The 23,440-nt window shown below is 39.6% G+C and overlaps 1 protein-coding gene across 5 annotated transcripts in view; it reads left to right on the plus strand.

Moving 5' to 3' along the window:
• The window catches only part of pde5ab (phosphodiesterase 5A, cGMP-specific, b), a 302,084-nt gene that overhangs the window by 244,560 nt on the left and 34,084 nt on the right, over positions 1-23,440 (plus strand). For 4 of the 5 annotated variants that reach the window (XM_087985784.1, XM_087985782.1, XM_087985783.1 and 1 more), the window contains 6 exons: positions 4,864-4,931; positions 8,547-8,655; positions 8,773-8,857; positions 14,907-15,082; positions 17,710-17,769; positions 22,939-23,085. In XM_087985784.1, the coding sequence (XP_087841910.1) occupies positions 4,864-4,931; positions 8,547-8,655; positions 8,773-8,857; positions 14,907-15,082; positions 17,710-17,769; positions 22,939-23,085 (645 nt within the window). The remainder of the gene's footprint in view (positions 1-4,863; positions 4,932-8,546; positions 8,656-8,772; positions 8,858-14,906; positions 15,083-17,709; positions 17,770-22,938; positions 23,086-23,440) is intronic. The other variant, XM_087985780.1, reaches the window with a different exon arrangement.

Below are 23,440 nucleotides of genomic sequence, written 5' to 3' on the forward strand. Positions count from 1 at the left end.
TGAGATGCTGACTTGCATGGATGAAGGTTCAATGAGGATAGAGGCCTTGGAGCTGTTGTTCTGAAGAAGCAGTTGAATGATGGCCAGGATGGATCTACAGTACCCTGCAGCTATCACCTCCATTTTATGTCAGGAATTTGTACCATCTAGTTTTGCAGCAGAATTGTAACTGGTATAAAAACTAAGATGAATTAGGATTTTAGCAGATGCAAATGGATGGAAATAAGATAATCACAATTCAATGATGTGATCTAAAAATTATCTTTTAAGAGGTAGGGGGAAAATTGGGGACTTAAGTGTCAGGACTAATATTATATTTATATTAAACTATTAGGTTTATCAGAGCAGCATGCTTCCAGTAGAACGGCAAGCTTCAAGGGAGCTGAGGACAGATGAAGCAGTAGATCGTGAAGTCACATGTTATGATGTAATGATGATAGCATGATCATATCTCTAATGACACACCGACATACTAACCTTGAGACATAACACAAGCAGAAGGAAACACATTGATGTTTCTCTATGAGAGTGGTCCTGCTCTTTTCTGGTCACCACTTTCTTTCATAGCAATTGAGAAACCTGATTAAATAAGCAGGCCTTGGGTCTCTCAGCCCAAATGCATTAACAATGGAGATGGTAAGGAGAAAAAGAATAGGATCTAACATCACCATATGACATGATGTCAACACAGGAAATGACATCACCAACCCAAGGGAACCCAAACATATAAATAGAAAGTGGGTTACACCACCAATGCTTCTTTTAAGGCTCACTGAAGATGTTACCTAATATGGTGATGAAACATCTGAAAATGAACTTTCCAGCTCAGCGAGCAAATCTACATCTAGAACCTCAACCTGAGCTATAAATCTTCTCAAAACCTGAAATGGTAAGGAGTCTCCAGTGAGTGAATAAAAAGTGTATAAAATAGGAAGAAACATAAAACAGATGTGGACACTCAGCCCATGAGTCTGCCCACCATTCTCGATCATTGCTGACCATCCATCCATGCCACTTTCCTGCACTATGTCCATATCTATTAAAGTAATTAGTCAATAGGAACCTAGCACTTTATGTATTTAATGTGCTTATTAATTGAACTTCGACAGCCCTGTAGGATAGAGAACTTGCAAAGTTTGAGTAAAGAAATTCCTCCTCATCCCAGTCTTAAATGGCCTGCCCTTACCTGAATTATGTTTACTGGTTCAAGAGTCCCCAGACAGCAGAAACATCCTATCTATATATACTGTAAAATACAATGAAGCATTTTGTAAGTTTCAATTCTCCTAATTTTTTGAAACTCTACAGATTACAGATCCAGTTTCCTCAATAAGACATTCCTGACATATTCAGGATTAATCTGATGAACCTCTGTTGTGCTCCCTCTATGAGAAAGTGAGGGCTGCAGATGCTGGAGATCAGAGCTGAAAATGTGTTGCTGGAAAAGAGCAGCAGGTCAGGCAGCATCCAAGGAGCAGGAGAATCGATGTTTCGGGCATGAGCCCTTCTTCAGGAAGAAGAACGGCTCATGCCCGAAACGTCGATTTTCCTGCTCCTTGGATGCTGCCTGACCAGCTGCGCTTTTCCAGCATCACATTTTCAGCTCTGTGCTCCCTCTATGGCAAGTTCACACTTCCTTAGATAAGAAGACCAAAACTGTACTGAATAGTTGAGGTGAAGTCTCACCCAGACTGTATACAACTGCAGCAAGACATCTTTACTTCTGGATTCAAAGAATTGAAGTGAACCCTAATGTCCTGTTTGCCTTTCAAATTGTTTCCTGTACCTGCATGCTAATGTTTAGATTAGATTCATTTCCCTCTGAATGATGCACCTAATACTATGGGAAATTTAGCATGGCCAATCATCTGGCCTGTACATTTTTGGACTGTGGGAGGAAACCAGAGCAAATCTACACAGACACAGAGAGAATGCACAAACTCCACACAGGTAGTCGCCCGAGGCTGGAATCGAACCTGGGACTCTGGTGCTGTGAGGCAGCAGTACTAACCACTGAGCCACTGTGCCGCCCCACAGGACTTTATGGGTTTAGGGACTTATGGACATGGATACCCCAGTCCCTTTGGATATTTTCACTTTCCAACCTCTCTCTATTTAAAAAAAATTCTGCTTTCTGTTTTTGCCACTAATATGAATAATTTGATACTTAATTGCAGCCTATCCCATCTGCAATGTACTAACCCATTCCCTTTAGAGTGGCCAAGTTGGCTTGAAGCCACTGTACACCCTCCTCACAATTACATCCCCTTTTATTTTGATATAGTCAATAAGCTTGGAAATATTACTATTAGCATGCAAATTAGTATAGATTATGAACGGTTGTATGCAGTTTTTGTCACCACACTACCAGAAGGAAGCTTTGGAGACGGTGGAGAGAAGGTTTACCAGGATGTTGCCTGGTGTCATGGGCTTTGGCTGTGAGGAATGGTTAAAAAGATGAGGATTGTTTTCACTGAAAAGATGGCATCTGAGAGGGGACATGATCAAGGTCTACAAAATTGTGAGAGGCATAGATAGGGTGGAGGGTGAGAGGCTTTTCTCCCTGGGTTGAAGTTTCAATTACAACAGGCACAAGTTCAAGGTGAGAGGGGGGAAGTTTAAAGAAGACATGTGAGGGAAGTTTCTCATGTAGAGAGTGGTAGAAACCCGGAATACACTGCCAGAAGAGGTGATGGAAACAGGCACATTGGCGCCATTTAAGAGGCATCTGGATGGTTACGTGAATAGGGAGGGAGTAGACAGAAATGGACCGAAAAAGGGCAGAAGGTTTGTTTTTTAGTTTAGTTAGGGCATGATGATGGGTACAGACTTGGAGGACCAAAGGGCCTGTTCCTGTGCTGTACTTCTCTTTTGTTCTTCTGTTGTAGACCTCGCAGTGACATTTACAGTTTTCCATTTGTAACAGCCTGTCATCCTGAAATTGATTTTATTTGTTCCTAGCTTGCTTTCTCTCTCTCGTACAATTCTCAAATTTGTTTATTCCCCACACTTCCCCAACCAATTCCATGTGCTCTAATTTTATTTATTAACCTCTTATTTTGGCCCTCACTAAAGCCTACTGAAAATCCAAATGCATCCCATCAACTTCCTTTTCTTTGTCTATGTTACAAGTAACATCATCAAAAGAAAACTCCAACAAGTTTGTTAAACATGATTTCCTGACTCTGCCCAATTTTGCCAGTTGTTTCAAAATGTTCAGTTATCACATCATTTAATAATCAATTCTAACACATTCCCTACTACAGGCATCATCTTAATTGGTCTGTGGTTCTCTAATCTCCCTCTTCCTAATTAAATAATGAGGTGCTATCTGCCAACTTCCAGTCAGAAGAAACCTTTCCAAAATCCATAAATTTATGAATGTTCTTTGTGCTTTATACGTCTTTGTATTTATGACTGAACAAAGGCTCCAGAGCACCAAAGTGGACCTTTCAACCAACCAGGTCTCCAGAAACAGAGGGTCCAAGTCCAGCTAATATCCCTTTCCTGTACTGCCAGAAGGAAAATCTATCAGTTCAGAGATGTTCCTTCTGGGGTGGCCTGTACACCCAACAAGGAAGTGAGAATTTGGGCCTGAACAGTCATTCATGTAATGGGTCAATGAATTATCCCATCTTAAGCATAGGCCTAATACAATTTGCAGTAATTTTCAAGACAGATTGTTATAAAGGAATGCAGTTTGTGCTCTGCTCTGTTGGAAACAAATAGTTTAGCAATCTTGAAATTATTTCTCTGACTATTATATGAGGCATTAATCTCTTCAAAATATTATTTTTACTAAATAGCAGAGGGAAACGGATGTCGTACAATTTGTGTTTTTATAACACAGACAGTGTTAGTCCTGGAATGAGTCTATTCTTGAATAGTGGTGAATTAAGATGTCTTTCCAATTTCAGGGAAAATGACTTCACCTACTTTATAAGCATGTGTTTATAGCAAAACTCTGTTGTAAGATGAATCCTCACCACAGTTTATCCAGTAGTTTTGCCTTCCTCCTTCACGATAGGGATCCTTAGTGCCTGCTTGGTCTAGTGTGACAGAGGAAACCCACCTGATACTATAATGAGAAGAGATGTTTGTATGAAACAAAATGTAATTTATTGTGTGACATTGTATAAAAGAAATTAGTATGAAGATTATGATGGAGACCTTTATGTTAGGTATTACTCCTTTGAGACATAAAACTTGTCCCTGACCTGAGTCCATGTGACATCAACATATTGGGCAGTGATTAATGTATTTCTCAACATTAACCCATTCAGACCTTTCAATGGGGAGGTGATGGCCTAGTGGTATTATCACTAGCCTGTTAATCCCAGCTAATGTTCTGGGGTCCTGGATTTGAATCCTGCCATGGTAGATGGTGAAATTTGAATTAAAAAAAACGGAATTAAGCAACGGATGATGGCCATGAAATTGCTGGAAATTCATCTGGTTCATTAATCTCCTTTAGGGAAGTAAGCTGCTTGCCTACAAGTGACTGGGAACCAGTGGTGAAGAAGATGCAAATCTCCAGATACGAATTACAGATTTCTACATCCTTGTTAACTATACACCAATGTGATGATTTCTTAACTGCCCTCTGAACAAATAGGGATGGACATTAAATGCTGGCCTAGCCAGTGATGCCCTCATCCCATGGATGAATAAAACAAAATGCCTCCTCCCAAATATTTAAACAGGAATGAACTCAGTTAGTTTAGTTCTCAAATGTTAGAGGTTAGTTTGATCAAGTTTGGAAATCTGATTCTGCTAAGTTAGTTTGTGCTTGGGTTCACATCCTTGTAATATTTTCTTGTTTCATAGAATTAATCACTTGACTAATTTATTTTTGATTTTCAGGATTCATTTTCCAGTGTCTTCCACATGACTTCAGCAGAGCTGGAAGATCCGTCAGAGTTCCAGAGAAGGTAGCATACGATGTCATTAATCATCCTTCTATAACACATGGAAACTGAATTAGGAATGATGATGTTTGATTTAGCACACAGCTTTTATCCCATTGTCAAAGCTTCAGATAAAACTTCAATCTAATTTACTTTTTTTCAAGGAAAGACCCTCAGGGAATTCATGAAAAGAAGCAATAACAGCATTTTGTTATTGTGCCAGATGATTCCCAGTGTCTGCGACAGGTTATTTGACATGCTTTGAAGCAAGCAGAGAAATATGCACTGACTCAAGCTATTCTCCGCATTAGAATTCATATATTTTGTTAAACAACCCACACAAATGTCTCCTGCTGATTCTTTCTTCAACTTGATTCTTATGAAATTAAGCAAATAGCATTTTCAAAGACTAGTGAACACTCGTGAGAAAGTCAGCATGAAAACTCAATTCAAATAGAAATATTTCCTTTTAAGAGTCTCAATTTGTGGAATTATGACACCAGTGCAAGTTTGTAAAGTCTACGCTACAAACTTAATTATTGATAAGAATCATTGAAACAAATTGGTTTAGGAGACAAATTAGTCCTGTTAGCAGTGAAATGGTAGAGATGTGAGATAGCATGATGGGCTGGATTTTTATATGTTGAAGTTCAAGTTCAAACAGAGGATAAAAAGAGCTATTGAAGCATCAGCCCCAAGGCATTTTAGTCAGAGCCTGGGAGCACCAGATCTGCTTTGATTCAGGAGTGAATAAAAGCTCCTCATATGATTTTTAAATAATTTTTAGGAATGCAGCTATAGTTTAACAGCTATCCGGCTTGAGACCAGCTGCAAGGAGATGTGAATCATGGAAGCAGGAAGTGTTTAAAAGATAACTAGAAATGGTTTGTTAAGTTTAAAGGGCTTATTCCTTTGTAATTAAAGATTTAGATTTAGATTACTTACAGTGTGGAAACAGACCTTTCAGCCCAACAAGTCCACACCGCCCCGCCGAAGCACAACCCACCCAGACCCATTCCCTGACATTTACCCCTTCACGTAACACTATGGGCAATTTAGCATGGCCAATTCACTTAACCTGCACATTTTGGGACTGTGGGAGGAAACCGGAACACCCAGAGGAAACCCACGCAGAAACGGGGAGAATGTGCAAACTCCCCACAGTCAGTCACCTGAGGCGGGAATTGAACCCGGGTCTCTGGCGCTGTGAGGCAGCAGTGCTAACCACCAGGGTAGGTCAGCAGAGGAGCTTGGAGTCCTGGCATCATTTTGCATCATATGGATATTGGAGCAGTTGAGCAAAGCTATTTGGACTCCACCAATGATGGAAAGTGGACTCAAAGCCAATAGAAATTGATTCAGAAGCCTCATGGATTGACATTATTGGAAATGAAAAGTATCAGCCAGCACAGCAAAGGCAGAGCACAGACATCAGAAGCGGAGAAGAGGGACAAGGGACTCAAAGGAGAAGGACATCCTGCCTTGAGCATAGGACCTACAAGCAGAGGTGAAAGCACCTGTAGATAACTGGGAACCAGTGGTGAAGAAGATGCAAATCTCCAGATACGAATTACAGATTTCTACATCCTTATTAACTATAGACCTTGTGTATCGGGTGGTTGGACATCAGTGTAATATCCAGGTGATAGATACCATCTTTACCAACAATGGAAAAACATCAAAATCATAATATCCACAGCATCATGTGCTCAGAGAGTAGCAGCCCAGAGCCAAGAGTATTCAGGTGGTGTCCTCCAAAAGAGGCTGAAGAAATGACCAAGAATAAAGAGATATTCCTGTTGCATGACAAGGGGGCATCATGTTGACAATTTCTGGAAAGAGGGACTTGCCTTCTCTCCCTTGCAGTCTTGAAGACCAGTCTTCCCTGTGCCTGCTATGGTAGGCCTAGTACAAACTCCCTCCCTTAGGGTAAGCAGAAGCCTCAATGATGGGTGCCATAGGTTGTCTGCAGTCTGCTTCTATCCCTGCCTCCACTTGGTTATCTTAGTGGGGAATCTACCTCCATCTCAATCAATGGATCACCCCATGAAAACTGCAACTGGTCAAATTTCAGGTAGATTCGGAATATAATCCCCAAAAGTACCATTTCCAATGGGAAAATCCAGACTAATAAATCATTTTTACCCTTAAGGCCTCCAAATCCCACTCTGTAGCTGAGAATAAAGTGTAACACTGCTGAGAAGATTCATGTAAATTTTGAAAGGTCACAACAGATGTGAAGAAAATTACAACTATATATATATTTTGCATAGTTAACAATAACAATATCTGCCAAATTTGCCTACTATTGATTCTGTTCTCCTTATATCTGCAACAGAGTGCATTTTTTGTATTGCACTTTGTCCTTTTTAAGACCTTGAAGCTACATTGTTAGGTCTGGATTTTATTCTGGATAGGTTTTCCACTGGAAGAATGGGGATTCATCCACCTGTGCTCACTGTGAGCTAACTTTTATTTTACTGAATCAGGCTGGTTCACTTCAGTTTTTGGTCAATGGGAACCCCAAGGTTGCTGATAATAGTTGATTAAGCTGTTGTACTGCCATTAAATGTCAAGAGGAGTTGGTTACATTCTCTCTTACTGGGGCTGGTCATTGTCTGGTGCTTATATAATGCAAATGTTACTTCCCACTAATCAGCCCAAAGCTGGATGTTCTCCGGTTCTTGCCGCACATGAGCTGCTTCAGTGGCTGAGGAGACATGAGTGAGGCTGGGCGTTGTGCAAAACTCAGTGAACATTGTTCAGCATGACATTGGTGGCTGAGGAGGCCAACAAAGCCATCTAGGGGCAAGTCTTAGGCAAGAAAATGCTAATTACTGTATCTGGTTTGGTTTTCCATATACTATGTCATGGCAAATCACCAACTAAATCGAAATAGTCATTTGATTAAAACTATGGTGGAAAGGCATATTTTTTTCTATTTGAATTAATTACTTCATCTTAACTGTAGATCATCCAAAAAAAAAGGCTGGTACATGTGGGAATCTATTGATCTTTAAAACAAACATCGGTAGGTTTAACTTCCATAAACATTGTTTAACTCTGATGGTATGTTATCATTCTAGTGTTAGAGAAACATATAGCAATTTTCCATGGAGACCCAGAGAAGTCAATTTAACTATATGATTGTGGAAAACAAGCAATACCATTTTAGCTGCTCATATAAGGGTCCTGATTTTCATTTTACAGATCGCAAATCCAATTCTGCCTATTTTCCACAGCCACCAAAGTCAAAACTATTTTCAATCGCTTTGACATCCATATAGGTTTTTACAAACTAATGGTTGAGTTACAGTCTATTATCCCACCTAAGTACAACTCCTTTGAGATGATAAAACCTCTTTTAAAATGTATTTAAAATGCACAGTTATTTTTAAAAAATCAACTTAAAGGTTAGATTTAGATTTATTAGATGGATATAAAATACTAAGATCCTTAAAAGGTACAAGTGAGCTTTTGATTTAGTTACCCTGACAAAACATTTTGCAAAGGGAAAGAATGAACCATTTAATATTTCATAGCAAAGCAAATATTAACTACAGGGGTTTTTTCTAAAAAGTAGGCAGCAGTTTTGATAACAACTAAACATATTAATATATATTTGTTTGTTTTTAACAGGAGTTATGACACAAATAAAATCAATTATATGTTTGCAAAGTATGCAAAAAGCACCATGGAAACCTTAAATATTCCAGATGTTAACAAGGATGCACGGTTTACATGGACTGTAAGTGAATCTTAAGTAATCTCAAAAAGTCTCACCTGATTTAGTCCAAGGATTTTATCACTCAGTGTTATTTGGATATTCCGGTAGCTTTTAACCCTATTTTTATTTGCTTGATAGAATGAAAATGCAGAAAATACAAACAAACAAATAAAAAGCTTGCTCTGCACCCCAATTAAAAATGGAAAGAAGAATAAAGTGATAGGTACTGGAGCTTCTCTGAACATTTTAATATATGTTTGTGTTGGTTGTATGTATGGGATTTGTCTGCATGACTGCACTTTACATACATTTCATGAGCAATTCTTCAGATGATTCACTTTGTTCATTAAAATCATAATAAGCTGCAATAAAAAGGCTGAATGTTTTAACTCTCTGCTTTCTAGTGTATTAATTTCACTAGATTGCATAAATTATTGAAAAGGCATGAGTTAATAAATCTTTTTAATTCACAGAGGTTTCTCTGTTCAAACAAAGTTCTTCCTTCTGAACTGTCCAATCTGTGGTTTCAATGTAGCCAGTACTTCTGTAATCAGGTTTGCAACTGATTATCAGTGAAGAGATAAACTTAACACCTATCTCTTTAAATCTAAGTAGTTACTAGCTTTTCAAAGTTTGGGAGAAGATTTGTAGCTCGGGTGCTCATTGTTGTGGTTCTGTTCGCCGAGCTGGGAATTTGTGTTGCAGACGTTTCGTCCCCTGTTGCAGACACAAATTCCCAGCTTGGCGAACAGAACCACAACAGCAACTATCTTTTCCTCATTTGCATAAACTGTATTTTATAGGAAGAATTAATTGGTTTAATTACAAGGGTAGCAAACTTGTGGTGGAGACATATAAATGATTGGTTTTGATAGGTCGAACACATCACTCTAGTCAAGGAGAGAGGTGCTCTAATTATGATCACTTCATGTTTTCAGGAGGAAAATGTGAATGATTTCTCCAGGAATAGAATGTGGGTTTTGAAAGATTAGATTCCTAGATAGACAGACATTGTTTGCATGAATTTCTCAGTGCCCTGGAAATCTGCCCTATTAACAAAGCAAGACAATAGACAGTGAAATGAAAATGCATCTCTAAAGGGAAATAAAGCAGGGCTGTTCTTCCAATAAACTACCCGACTTGCTTATTAATGGGGAGAACATTTCCCTTGAAATGGGGCTTAAAAGGAGGCAACCTGGTATGCAGTTTGCACTGTCAGCTTGTATGGCACTATCCCATCACTGAGCCCATTTTCCCAGAGACAGGATTGTGGCTCGAAGAGCTAACTGCTTACAGTCCATGGTTGGCCAAACAAATGGCCCAATCAGAGAGACTCACTGTGGGGAGACATTTCTTCACGTAGTATTCTATTGATCTTGGGAACACAAACATTTGTGGATACTCCAATGTAAAGTATACCCAAGGCTGAGATAAGTGTTGGTCTTTTGGGGAATCAAAAGGTGTGAGTAGTGAGCAGCAAAATGAAGTTGAGGACAGATCTTGAGTCTCAATCAAATAGAATGATGGAGCAGGCACAAGGGACATTATCGTGTATTTCTGCTTCTATTTCATATTTTCTATGTAATGAATATCACATTACTACGTGTATAAGTGTTGATTTTTGTATAATATATGCTAGTTTTATCATTTGCTTAGAATTGAGAAAACAATATTTATCAGACAACCTGAGAATCACTAATGATTGTAAATTGATGACAATTGTATAATTCTTCAATCGTATTCTCACCTTTACGTCTAATCAGCATTTAACTTTTTATGTTACCAACTTTATACAATCTATACAAAAAGACATTTACCCATAAGTATTTGAAAATGTTTGCCATATTTTAAAGTATTATGCTAACAAACTACACATGACATATAAACTCCTGTTGGACATGATTGTCACAAAACGTGGAGGGCAGTAGGACAGGAGTTTCACCCATACTTAGATGGGCAACAGATGTCACAGTGCAATTGCAGTTGAGCAGAATTGGATTTATGAGAATGGCACAAGATGGATGAGTCATGAGATCTCATGAGAGCAGATCTCTTGGCAGAGTAGCTGCAAGTAACAGCAGCAGAGTTCACCAGCATCCCGTTAAAATTCCGCAAATAATGAGAAAAATGTTTGTCTCGTTAGAGAGAAATGCAAGGAAGCACATTTGCATGCAGAATTTAATTCCCTAAAATCGACTCTCGGTTGGATTTCCACTGTCATTTTGTCCTCTTGTTAATTTCTCAATCATGGATTTCAGGGCCAGTGGGAAATCTCACTGACGTGGTGGGAAGGCAATTAAGTCAATTAATAGTTTCTTTGACCTCATGTTCTGATTTTCCTGGGTTAGGTTCTGAGATGTGTCTGAACATTACCAGATTAAAAGGAGGTGACTGACAGTCAGGAGTTATTGTTGGCTGAAACTGACCTGCTTACAAGAATATAAAGACTGAAATTAGCAATCCTGCAGTTAACTAGAATAAAAAGGTGCTGACGGAACAAATTCTTTCAACCTGAATTTGCTGACTATTTTGGAAGCAGCAACTTTGGTAGCTTATAAGTGCCTAAGAGGCTCAATGTCAGCAGCTTTCCCGTAACACGGGACTACGTGTTCACTACTGGCTTGGAGTTCTGAGGAGAAACTCCAGCTTGGTTTAACCCAGCAACCAAAGTGACAAAGTCTGACAGCAGCACCTGCCTCCTGCACTGACATGTGAAGCTCCAAGGAATGGACAACAGGACTGCACCTTGAAGAACTCTTAGAGAAGTGCATCAATAGCATACTTCTGTTCAAGTTGACAAGTGACCACCTATTGCCGTTGGATGTTAAGGGGATTGCAGTTCTCACTTTGCCAAGACCTGCAAATATATTCACATTGATATAAGCAAAGTCAGTCAAACCCTCGAGGGCTAGTAGATTTGTCTCAATCAAAGGATTTTCATGTTTCCCAGGGGTAATTGATTGCACTCATGTGTCAGTTAAGATGCTGTTAGACCAGCCATTTGTTATTCAGAAGAATCTCCATTATTGTAATGTGCAGTTGGTCTGTGACCACCACAGGAGCATTGTGCAAGTCTGTGCCAGATACGCAGGGAGTGCCTTGTATCTTCCATCCATCTCCATCAAACAGCCTCAGTAGTTGCCTTCTGCATGATAAGAACTGCCCATTCAAAATGACATTGCTCACCTCAGTGAAGACCCTCCCACAGAGGAAGGGGAAAGATACAACTGGAGACAAACAACCAATGCAACAAATGAATAAATGATTGGCTTGCTCAAGTCAGGATTCTACTGCATTGATAGATTTGGACCCTCCTTGCAAAATGCTCCAGCAAGTGTCTCCAACATTGTGTAGTCTCTTGTGGCCTTTGCAACATTGCACTATAAAAAGGACTGCAGTCAGCACTAAAGGTAGATGGAAAGTGTCCAGCATCCTCAAAATTGGAGGATGATAATGTGAAGGAAGTGAAGGAGCTCACCAATTAGTAAATTAGGTCCACTCAGCATATTTATCCTGTCATTCCAGTCTGACATAAGTCTGAAAATTCTATCTAATGTGTTAAAGCACTTCATGAATGTTCATTCAATGAACATCTCCAAAAATGCAGTTTAAGACTGCTACCTTCTGTTCAACTAGGCCAATTTGTATGATGTGTAAGGATTTCCATGCTGTCAATAAAAATACACAATCGGTCTATTGCTCTTTAAATTCCATCAATTGATTTTGATACCTGGGACTTTCATAAACCGAAACAGTTTTAACAATGGACCAAGACTCAAACATGAAATAGCCACAGGGGTCACCTGACCCAGATCAACCAAGGTCATGACAGTCTGAGTTGAAGTTAATATATTCACAACGACAATGAAACTATTCCACTAGACCCCATGGGAAATGTGAAAAGATTCTCAGCTCCTATCTAACTTCTTTTTTTGAGAATTTTTACCTTTTATAGAACATAGAACCGTACAGCACAGAACAGGCCCTTCAGCCCATGATGTTGTGCCGACCATTGATCCTCATGTATGCACCCTCAAATTTCTGTGACCATATGCATGTCCGCAATCTCTTAAATGTCCACAATGACCTTGCTTCCACAACTGCTGCTGGCAATGCATTCCATGCTCTCTCAATTCTCTGTATAAAGAACCTGCCTCTGACATCCCCTCTATACTTTCCTCCAACCAGCTTAAAACTATGACCCCTCGTGTTAGCCATTTCTGCCCTGGGAAATAGTCTCTGGCTATCGACTCTATCTATGCCTCTCATTATCTTGTATACCTCAATTAGGTCCCCTCTCTTCCTTCTTTTCTCCAATGAAAAAAGTCCAAGCTCAGTCGACCTCTCTTCATAAGGTAAGCCCTCCAGTCCAGGCAGCATCCTGGTAAACCTCCTCTGAACCCTCTCCAAAGCATCCACATCTTTCCTATAATAGGGTGACCAGAACTGGACGCAGTATTCCAAGTGCGGTCTAACCAAAGTTTTATTGAGCTGCAACAAGATCTCACGACTCTTAAACTCAATCCCCCTTTTGGAGGTGAAGCCTCACCTGTAATTATCAAATCTGAAAATATAACTTCAGAAAACATGGAATATACAAACAAGCTAATGAGTTTTGTTTTAGGAAAGGAGACGGAATTAACGAGACAAAGTTCATCACAAGCTGAGAAGACTCTCTCCCTCTGTTGCCCCCACCCCATTCCTCTCTCTCTCTCTCTCTCTCTCGAGAGAGAGAGAGAGAGAGAGAGAGAGAGAGACAGAGAGTGTAACCATATAAGAAATAGGAGCAAGAGTAGGCCATTCAGTCCCTCAAACCTTCTCACTCTTCAATATGATCATGACTGACCTGCCTCAAGGTTCACTTCCTCTTTTATGCCAATTCAGCATAGCTGCCAACTCCTTGATATTTCTCTTTAAATATTTTCAGTGATCTTGCCTCCACAACTCTTTGAGTTAGATAATTCCATACATTTACTACGCTCTGAGCATCTCAATTTGAAATGAATTTCCACTCAATCCGTGTGTACATCTCCCAGTTCAAGATATATCCACTAGTAAAACCAAACTGCAATATCTATTCTGTCAAACCTCTCAGAATCTTGCATGTTTCAATAAGATCATCCCTCAATTTTCTACCTCAGATAAATAAAGGCCTAACCTGTTTAACCATTCTTGATAAGTCAAACCTTTCATCCCAGGCATCAGCCTAATGAATTTCTTTTGAACTGTGTGCAATGCCAGTACATCCTTTTTTTTAAAATACGGGGACTAAAACTGTACACAATATTCCAAGGTATCTTTCCAAGGCAAGTTAGGCTGAAACAATCCCATTTGTAAAAGCATTGTCATCACAGACATCAAGCCCATACGTAAAACTATTTAAGAATCAGCCAAAGGGAATATTAAAATGTTACCAATAAAGGCATAGTACTGTGGTAATCTGAAGTAAATATATCTGATACTACTGTTATGTTTTTATTTTGCATTGGTATTAGATAAACTAACAATAGAATTGTGAAATGCATCAAAACAGAAATTGCTGGATAAACTCAGCACATCTAGCAGCATCGTCACTGAACTAAAAATATTAACTCTGTTTTTCTCCCTCCATAGATGCTGCCAGTCCTGCTAAGTTTCTCCAGCAATTTCTGTTTTTGGATAATTCAGAATGCCACCATCTGCAGTTCTTTGTTTTATTTCCCTGGAAACAGGAATATTGTTTTGTGACACAATTTCCTTCGGTGGCTAATCCTCATAAACACAATTGATATAGCCTAAGAGAACCACTGCAGATTATGTCAGAGGTTTTATTGTGATTAAAGAAGATTGAATCAGGCAGGCAAAAGGATACCCAACAGGTCCACTCAGTTTTCCACTTTTAACTGCTCACTTCACAAGTGACAGAAGGTTAGCTGGCATATAAGTTTCCCACCACTGCAATTCAACTCTCATAATTCCATGGCAGAAATCTTGAATCTGTCCTCAAATGACACCAAATGCAAACTGTCAGGAATGTTCACATTTGTCACTCATGCAGAGTAAATCAATTAGAAGCATCTGTCGTAACAGTAACATATGTTAATCTGATGTTAGTAATGATACTAATTGTGTGCAAACACTGTTTGTGATATTATGTTAACTTATCACTGTTATTCCAGTCCATATATTAGCTGATGTACTATATCTCATATACCTGCACGACTGAACTAACAATAAAATCTTCTATCAGTTCTTCTTTTAATTGGTTACAGTATATCATTTATGTATTTCAGGCGTCTGTCAGTTGATGAACAAAATTGGTGAAACCGTTGACAAAATCAATGCCTTTAATAAAAACGATGAACAGTTTCTGGAAGCATTTGCCATTTTTTGCGGCTTGGGAATACAGAACACTCAGATGTATGAAGTTGTTGAAATGGCCATGGCAAAACAGATTGTGACACTTGAAGTAAGTGATGAATAAGGGTAGTTTTTAATTTTCACCACAGGCTGCTAAATTCCAGATTACGGATCAGCACACCATTATGCACCTCACTTGACTTTCCTCTCCCTTGTCCTTTGTAGTTGAGTAGTCCTTATGAAGAATTAGCTATCATCCCAGAGGTGTACCGCTAGCAGTTATCTACCAGTTTCTGCATGCTGCACATGGGAAACCTGAATCTCAGACTTTAGATGTAATAGTGAGTATCTCCACTACTGCTAATTCCTGTTTCCGAATTCCACATCTCATTTGCATGGGAACATAATTGGAGCAGTCCCTAATTTGTGCTTGCATGGATCCCAACCATTTAAAAGATCAACAAATTTCAATAAAATCAGATTTTGGAGTCCCTAGGACGTGGAGATCAGACCAGGTAAGAGAAAGTCTGTTCTTAGTTCACTTCTTTTGGATAGATAAGGAATGTCTTTGCAGAAATACAGTACCACTTTGGATCCTGTTCCAGGACACCTCTGGAGGAGGTAAATTAACCTTGGGAGCCATTGCACCCATAAGGGATCCATTGAGATTGTCAAATCAGGCATTTTAACATTTGTGCATTGGATGTGTGTTGGCTGGGCCAGCACTTATTGCCAATCTGTAATTGCTCTGGAGAAAGTGATGGTGAGTTGTAATCCTGCACTATCACAAGCAGCAAATGCGAAGGAATGCTGATATAGTTTCAAGTCAGGATGGTGAGTGGGAAATAACTTGCAGATGATGGTGTTCTAATATATCTACTGCCCTTGTCCTCTAGATGATAGAAATCACATGTTTGGAAAGCACTGATAGAGGAATCTTGATGAGTTATTGTAGTGCGGTAAATGATACACATTGCTGCCACTGTGTCGGGGTGAAGAGAGTGAATGTTGAAGGTGGTGGATGAGATGTCAGTCAAATAGAATGTTTGGTCCTGGATGGTGTCAAGCCATTTGGTTGTTGCTGGGATTGCAACTGGGAAATGGAGAGTATTCCATCACACTCCTGATTGCAGCCTTGCAGATAGTGGACAGGCTTTTGGGAAAGGAGATGGGTAACTCACTGCCGAATTCCTAGCCTCTGACCCTGCATATTTATGTGGCTGACTCAATTCAGTTTCTGGTCAATAGTAACAGATTGTTGAGAGTGGGAAATTCAGCAATGGTAATGCCATTTAACAGGAAGGGAAGATGGTTGGATTCTCTCTCCTTGGAGATTGTCATTGCCTGGTGCTTGTGGGACTTGTCAGCGCAAGCCTGAATTTTGTCCAAATCTTTCTGAACACAAGCCACTTATATATCTGAAGTATCACAAACACTGCTGAATATTTTGCAAACATTAGTGAACAATACCTAGCCAACAATTTGCAAAATTGCTTAGCTGTACACATCAAGCAGGACAACTCCAATTTGGCTAAAAACTGCCCTGGTAGTCTACTTTTGAGCATCAGTAAAGTGATGGAAGGTGTCATCAACAGTGATATCAACAATACTTGCTAAGCAATAACCTTTTGGCTCCCACAAAAGCCATTGGTTAAATGCCTTTAGAGCGTTGCTTGGAGGAGGAGAAGAAGCAATGTTTCCCTGAGCTGAATGATTCAAAGCTGCCAACTGGCTGGAACCTGTCCAACACATTCTGTCTGCCACATTCACAATGACACCTGACCCCTCACATTTGCCCCTTGTAGAATTTGACCAACAATGCACAATGAATGCCAGATTCCCACTGAAGCCTGCAAATAGAGCCAGTGAAGCAATTCCTCTATCACCATCCTCAACATGCCATTCTTAATCCTCAAAGCTTTCCTGTATTATTTTTCAAAAGCAAGTTACATTGTAGCTTTCTTAACAAGCTGAATAAGTCATTTTTGATCAGCTTTCCGGAAGCAAGGGGCTAACTCTTAAGGAGAAAATTCTTTAATCAGAAAGTAGTTAAAGTGTAGGATTCACTACTGAAAGAGTCATTGATGCACATATCATTGATGTATTTAGGGGAGAGTTAGATAAATTCAAGAAACAGAAGAATATATTAACAGGTATGGATAAAGCAGGGCAGAAAGAATCTCATGTTGAGTATAAATGCAGATCAGTCGGGCCAAATGACCTGTTCATCTGTACTGTAAACTCTATGGAATTCTACACAGCACATACATTTTATCCTCCCACCATATGTTTTTTTTTATATTCTCTACCTATGACCTGTGTGCACCACTATTGCCAAATAAACTGCAGACATTCTCCATTCCAACATGAGTCAGATATGGTCCTCAGAGGATTTTAGTGTGCTTAGTCCAGATATGTAGCCCACAGTAAAACTTTTTAAATAATGGCGCAGACAGGTATGGATTTCCTCTTTGGTGTCATTTTATAATTGTATATTGTAGAAAAATATTTCTAAGCTATCTGTTGTTATTAAATTGAAGATCCAAGCTTTGGTGTTGTGACAACTATTACAGGCACTTTTTTTTTCTTCAAATGTCATGTAGGGAATCTGTCAGTTTAGCGCCATTTCTGAAGGTGTGAACTTCATAAGAACAAGAGTAACTTTCAAGCAATAAGTAACATTGCTGTATCCAGGAAATTGGAAATTGTTCCAAATGTCTTTTGATGTTTTTTCAGGTCCTTTCATATCATGCATCTGCCACTGAAAATGAAACTGAGGCGCTTCAGGTAAAAGCGGTAAAAAACTTTCCATTTCATATTTTGCTCATAATTTATGTTGTTCAGCTTTCAATTTTAATCATTACAATGTGTGCCCACACACATCTAGTAACTTGCAATGTCAGAGCAAGGAGATGGCATCATGGCACTGTTACAGAATTTGCCAAAGGTTTGAGAAGGTTGAACTGATGTCAAAGAAAGTTTGATAATCAATATTCAGCACTCAAAGCTGCTTCCTTAGCTCAGGTAGGAAATGGGTTCTTCATAGTACATTTGCTGAGAAATTGCTTTCCACACTTCAAAATTTTGTTGAAGATATTGGAGGTTTGATCTTTTAGTCCTTTTGCAAATTAGATTGGCCTTCAACTGTCAAACAGTATGGCCAGTAACAACAGCAGCAGCAGTAGCCCAGTGGTCACAGGCCTATAGCTAGACCCGAGTAAGGGCAGTACCAGATAAGGGATCAACAGAGAGATATGACTTGCTGGAGGCACTAGCTCAACACAGGCTCCATAGCAGCAGCTGAGCTTTCTCGATGTGTCTGAACATCAGTGTCATAAGTGGTTCAGGATACCATGTTAGACTGTGGTCTTTCGTTACCAATCAAAATCACTGCAATCTTCAAATGTTTTGCCTTTCGACCTCTCCAGGCCTCTGTTGCAGTCATATGCAGTGTCTGCTCATCAAAGATCCATAATGTATAAAGCTGATGACAGTTGGGTTGCTTGTCAGAGTCAGCAATTTGTGAACTACTCCTACGGGGATGATAGTCTGAGTGGACATTTTGACTGAAGCTGGTTCCCACAACTGCACAAGCTTGGCTCTGCACAAGCAGCAACAACTCCCCCCTCCCCGCACCCCCCCCCACCCCCCCACCCCAAAACTAACAATCAAATGCAAAGCTCTCACATCTATAAATGTGATGTTGGTGTGCAACAATAAAATGATATTTATGCTGAAAGATTCTCAGGCAACTGTCATGGTTCTTTCATCTTGCAGCAATCTAAGTTCCCAGATGTCTTTGGGCCCAGAAATAGATCCAAAGGGATGGCTGCTAAGCAACAAGGAATACTCCCTTTGAACATGGCTCATGAGAAAGCTGATATATAATTGTTGCAATAAATATCATACCACATTAAATATGTGGTTTGAAACATGCTGAAAGTGACTTTCAGATTTCTGGTCAGATCCGGATTTACTATCAATATGTACCAGTTAGAATCTCCAGATTGCTTGTGGTTTGCTATGCTCTGCACAGCACAGTGAAACTTGAACTTATGACTGAAAGAAGCCAGGAGTTCAGAACAATATTGGAAAATGCATAGAGAGAGAGAAGTAAGATGTGAAAGAAGAGGAAGAAGCAAGTGCTAAAGGCAATGCACTCTCAGTTGCTTGCATTACTGCCGGGGGTATTCTAATGATTGAAAGCTTTATTTAGATTGCTTCAGTGAATGAATGAATCCAGGAAATACAATGGCCCCTCTTCTTCCCATCATTCCTTTCACAGCCCAATGCTATTGACATAAAGTAGTCCTGCAATCACTAAGCACACTTGAACATCCTCAGTCGGACCTGTATCAATTCATATCTTCACATCAAACAAATTAAAAGGCGACTTACCATCCAGCACCTGACAATGGACACAATGAAAAAGAACTTTTTTTTGTGAGGGAAATAAGCAATAGAAATTTATACAGAAAACACTCTTATCCTCAGGCATACCTCTAGAGGTGGAAGAAAAGGGCAACTACAAAGCCTTACTCTCCTTTTCCTATTATTCCTATATAGTATAACCTTTATGGCTTCAGTGGGGAGATGATGCAGACTGCTCAGAGCCCTGCTCTGTCTGCTACAATGTCTGAAGTTCTCCAGGTTTTGGAGCTCATGAAAGCACCAAAAAACTACTTAACCTGGCCCATGTTGTATCAGGTTCAGCATTCAGGAAGTGAAGTAGTATATGAGCTACAGACTGAGAGGTCGACTGCGGGTCAGAAGGGAATCCTCACAGACATCATTAGGTAAGGTGCTTCTTTGGAGAACTGGTACCGGCACTATGGGCCAAACCGTCTCATTTTACACTGTAAACGTTCTGTCATTGGTGCTCAATTCACCATCATTCTTTTCATGGCTCAGTTGGAGTTGATCTTTACCATTGTGCTGGAGAAATTTAAGGTACAGATGAACATGGCACTGCAAAGCCAAGGTATCTGCCAATCTATTTAAGATGAAGGATATGGTGACATCCAGAGTTTGCATGACATCAGTCATGACAGGTATGGACTTAAAGTATTTCAGAAACATTTCCAACTTCATCTCGTTGATGGAACTTGATTCTGTATTAATTGGTATCTAACGATGAGGAACTGTTTATCATACCAGGGGTATGGAAAAGGAGGAGTAAAGCTTTCTAATTGATCACATTAATGTTTAGGAAAGTGTTGTTAAATTTCCCTTTTTCTTCAAATTAACCAGATTGCATTAATTTGGATCACATTCTCATAACACTTATTCTTGTTGTAAGATTGAGCAATAATTCCCATCATCTAAAATATTGGAGAAGACCCTGGAATTTTCCAAATATCCAAAATACTGGACAAAATCCTGGGCTCAGGCTCCAAACGCAAAACAGCACCAGAATGATTTCTCTCTGGGACTGTTGTTAAGCCTGGAATTTCTAAGAGAACAATCAATCAAACCTAACTCTCGATACTGAAATTAACTTTTACACTTCAGGCTACCCAGACAGTATGGGGCCTACAGATATACTGAACATTCAACTTTGATCAAAATCTATTCACAGAGGTATTGGTCATTCAAGTTTAATCAAAATATATTCACGCATACTCTTAACAATCGAGAAACCAATTCACTTCAAAAGGAACATCAGTAACTCAATAGAAAACATAGATTTGGCACGAAGATAAGGGTGCCACAATTAGTATAATTGCAGGCCACAGTCTCACCTGAGAAAGCGTTTCAAAGAGCTATCTTCAGAAGAAGAGTTCCAACAACTTATTCCAGTGGTTATTTCCAAGAGCTACCTCCAGAAGGGGGATCCCCACAGCAATTCCAAGAGATACCGACACAGGCCTGTTCTGAGCCAGGGGAACCAACAGCAACCGACCATGACCAGCAGACCCAAGAAGTGGCAAACTCTGAAACCCACTGACCTGACCGGTATCACAAAGCCTCAGACACATCCTGTGGTGAAAACCAGGCTTGCAAAACAAGCAGAACATAAGGAAAGTCAAGTACTTACCGGATAGATCCACTACGCACCTTACCGCATCAGCAGACTCAATCTAAATATGGCAAGCAGGATCAGCCAGCTGTACTTCAAAATCACGTTTTCCTCAGTGGTGAGCTGAAACTCCTGAGAACCTAAAGTTCTGACCTAGCTAGCAGGGAGGGGAAGGCCGGTGGTGACAGTGCATAGGGACTCCAAGGTAGGAATTCTGATTAAAGTATCTGTAATTAAACAGTTGTTTTTAGGTTCTAATAGTGTTTGATCTAGCTAGTAGTGTATTTAATAGTGTTACTGTCCTCTGTTTAGTCAATTGTGTCAATTTCCCTGCATTTACCTGTATCTTTTATACTACACTTACCATTTCTTTGTATTGTAAATAACACAGAGATTCTTTTTCCCTGAAACACCTGTCTACTGTCTTCTTCACTTCACAGTCCCTGAGTAAGTCCAGCGTCTACAATCAGGGATGTGGGGGTGATTCGAACCATCTAAAATTACTGAGTGCAAAGCCTACATTATCTGCTTGATGTCAACTTGTCTTTCAGCTGCTTGTTGAAAAATATGAAGAAATAAATTCAGAGAGCTCAGTTTCTGGATGTGTAATGAACGGACAGTTTGTTGCAGGACTGCTTTGCATCATAGGGAAGTGGACAGGGAGAAGGTTATGACAGTTACTTTCATTCAGAGGAAATGACTAGCTGATTCTTAAAGCTATTACAATACCCGGGGCATCCAAGCAACAATGTGGCTAATTGATGTGGTGCTGATGTCACATCTTCATTTTCCTCTTCATGCTTCTCTTTCTTTCCAGTTGGATCACCGGCTAAGAGGAGAGTACCTTCTTCCTCCAGTTTTAGTCCTCACAGCCACATTCCATTGTACAGAATATAGCACCCAATTAGAGACTGCACTCATGAGTAATGAGGAGTGCATCCCAGTGCATCATGACCATGTATACAATGACCCTTGTGGTTTACGTATATTTTCCATTTATTGATGAAATTCCTGAGTGTGACATCACTATATTTAGAGATGGTATCCTTTGTTGGATATCAGCCACCCCTTAAGAGTACTTCCTATTAATAGGTCAAGATTTAATTTGGCATAATAGGAAGTCTCATGACATCTCCCAGATAATCCAACTCAAACTTGCCTGGAATATTCTTTGTCCATAAACGCTGCCAGACCCGATGAGCTTTTCCACTCTTTTATGTTTTTCTGTCTGTGAGCTTGGTTACATGGATAGTGTCTCCAGTTGTCTCAGTGCCTCTGCTGCTACCAAGACCATTATCTACTCTCAGCTGCCAAGAGAGTGGGTTTTGTTTCTGTAGATGCTGATGGTCTGACTTTGAATCTAATCTTAAAGCAGCTGTGGCATCAACCAACCTGATGTTCTCCATGTGAAGACCTCCAAGGTATAGAATTAAGTTTCTCACAACAACTACTGTTACCAAGTCTTTTTCTAAGAGTAGACTAACAAAGCAACAGTGAACACTGAGCTGAAATTAATTTTCGGATTTCTGACATCAATCTCACCCCTGTTACTGTGGCAGACTGAAGCCGTTAAATCCAATAAATGCATGAAAATGACTTTAAATGTGGCTCATTTAATTATTAGAATTAGCAACCCAGCTCTCTAGAAGGATTTAGATTTGTATGTCTAAACTTGTCTCCATTTAAACTGATGCGGGCATTTTGGGGATGGGCTGAGTTCAGGTTTCCAATTCCTGCTGTTGTAATCTACTCTCTGCATCTGCTTGACAAACTAAAATTGCTCACCTCCACTTTAATGTGTCTCAAATACAACATGTGTCACAGGGTAACCTGCCTTTGTTCAATCATTACTTACAAATTAGAAATGACCAATGAAGTGGAAAAAAATCCAGTAAATATTTAAATAGTAATCATTAACATGTTTTATCATATTCACTATTTTTCAGGCCATGGCTGTCCCTTCTGCTCATTCACTGAAGCTGCTAGATTTTAGCTTCAGTGATTTTGACTTGACTGAAGTTGAAACAACGCTGGCTGCCATCCGAATGTTCATAGATCTGAATTTTTTACAGAATTTCCAGATGAAATATGAGGTAAAGAGGGGTTTGTGGAATTTATAAGAATCGCAAGTTATTAATCCTATAAACTTCAACTACACCTGAGTAACCTTTATGAAAGCCGACTTATGCTTCAATATTTTTATCTGGTAAGTGAAAATTATACAAGGAAATTTGTAAGGAGATCTCAGCTATCTGTAAGAATAATAGAGTGGTTATGGTAGGTGATTTTAACTTTCCAAACATAGACCGGGACTGCCATAGTGTTATGGGTTTAGATGGAAAGGAATTTGTTAAGTGTGTACAAGAAAATTTTCTGATTCAGTATGTGGATGTATCTAATAGAGAAGGTGCAAAACTTGACCTACTCTTAGGACTCTGGGGCAGTATG

The sequence above is a fragment of the Chiloscyllium plagiosum genome, unplaced genomic scaffold (assembly GCF_037043375.1).
Source record: "Chiloscyllium plagiosum isolate Xiang-an unplaced genomic scaffold, Cpla_swu_hap1 HiC_scaffold_1, whole genome shotgun sequence".
Lineage (NCBI taxonomy): Eukaryota > Metazoa > Chordata > Chondrichthyes > Orectolobiformes > Hemiscylliidae > Chiloscyllium > Chiloscyllium plagiosum.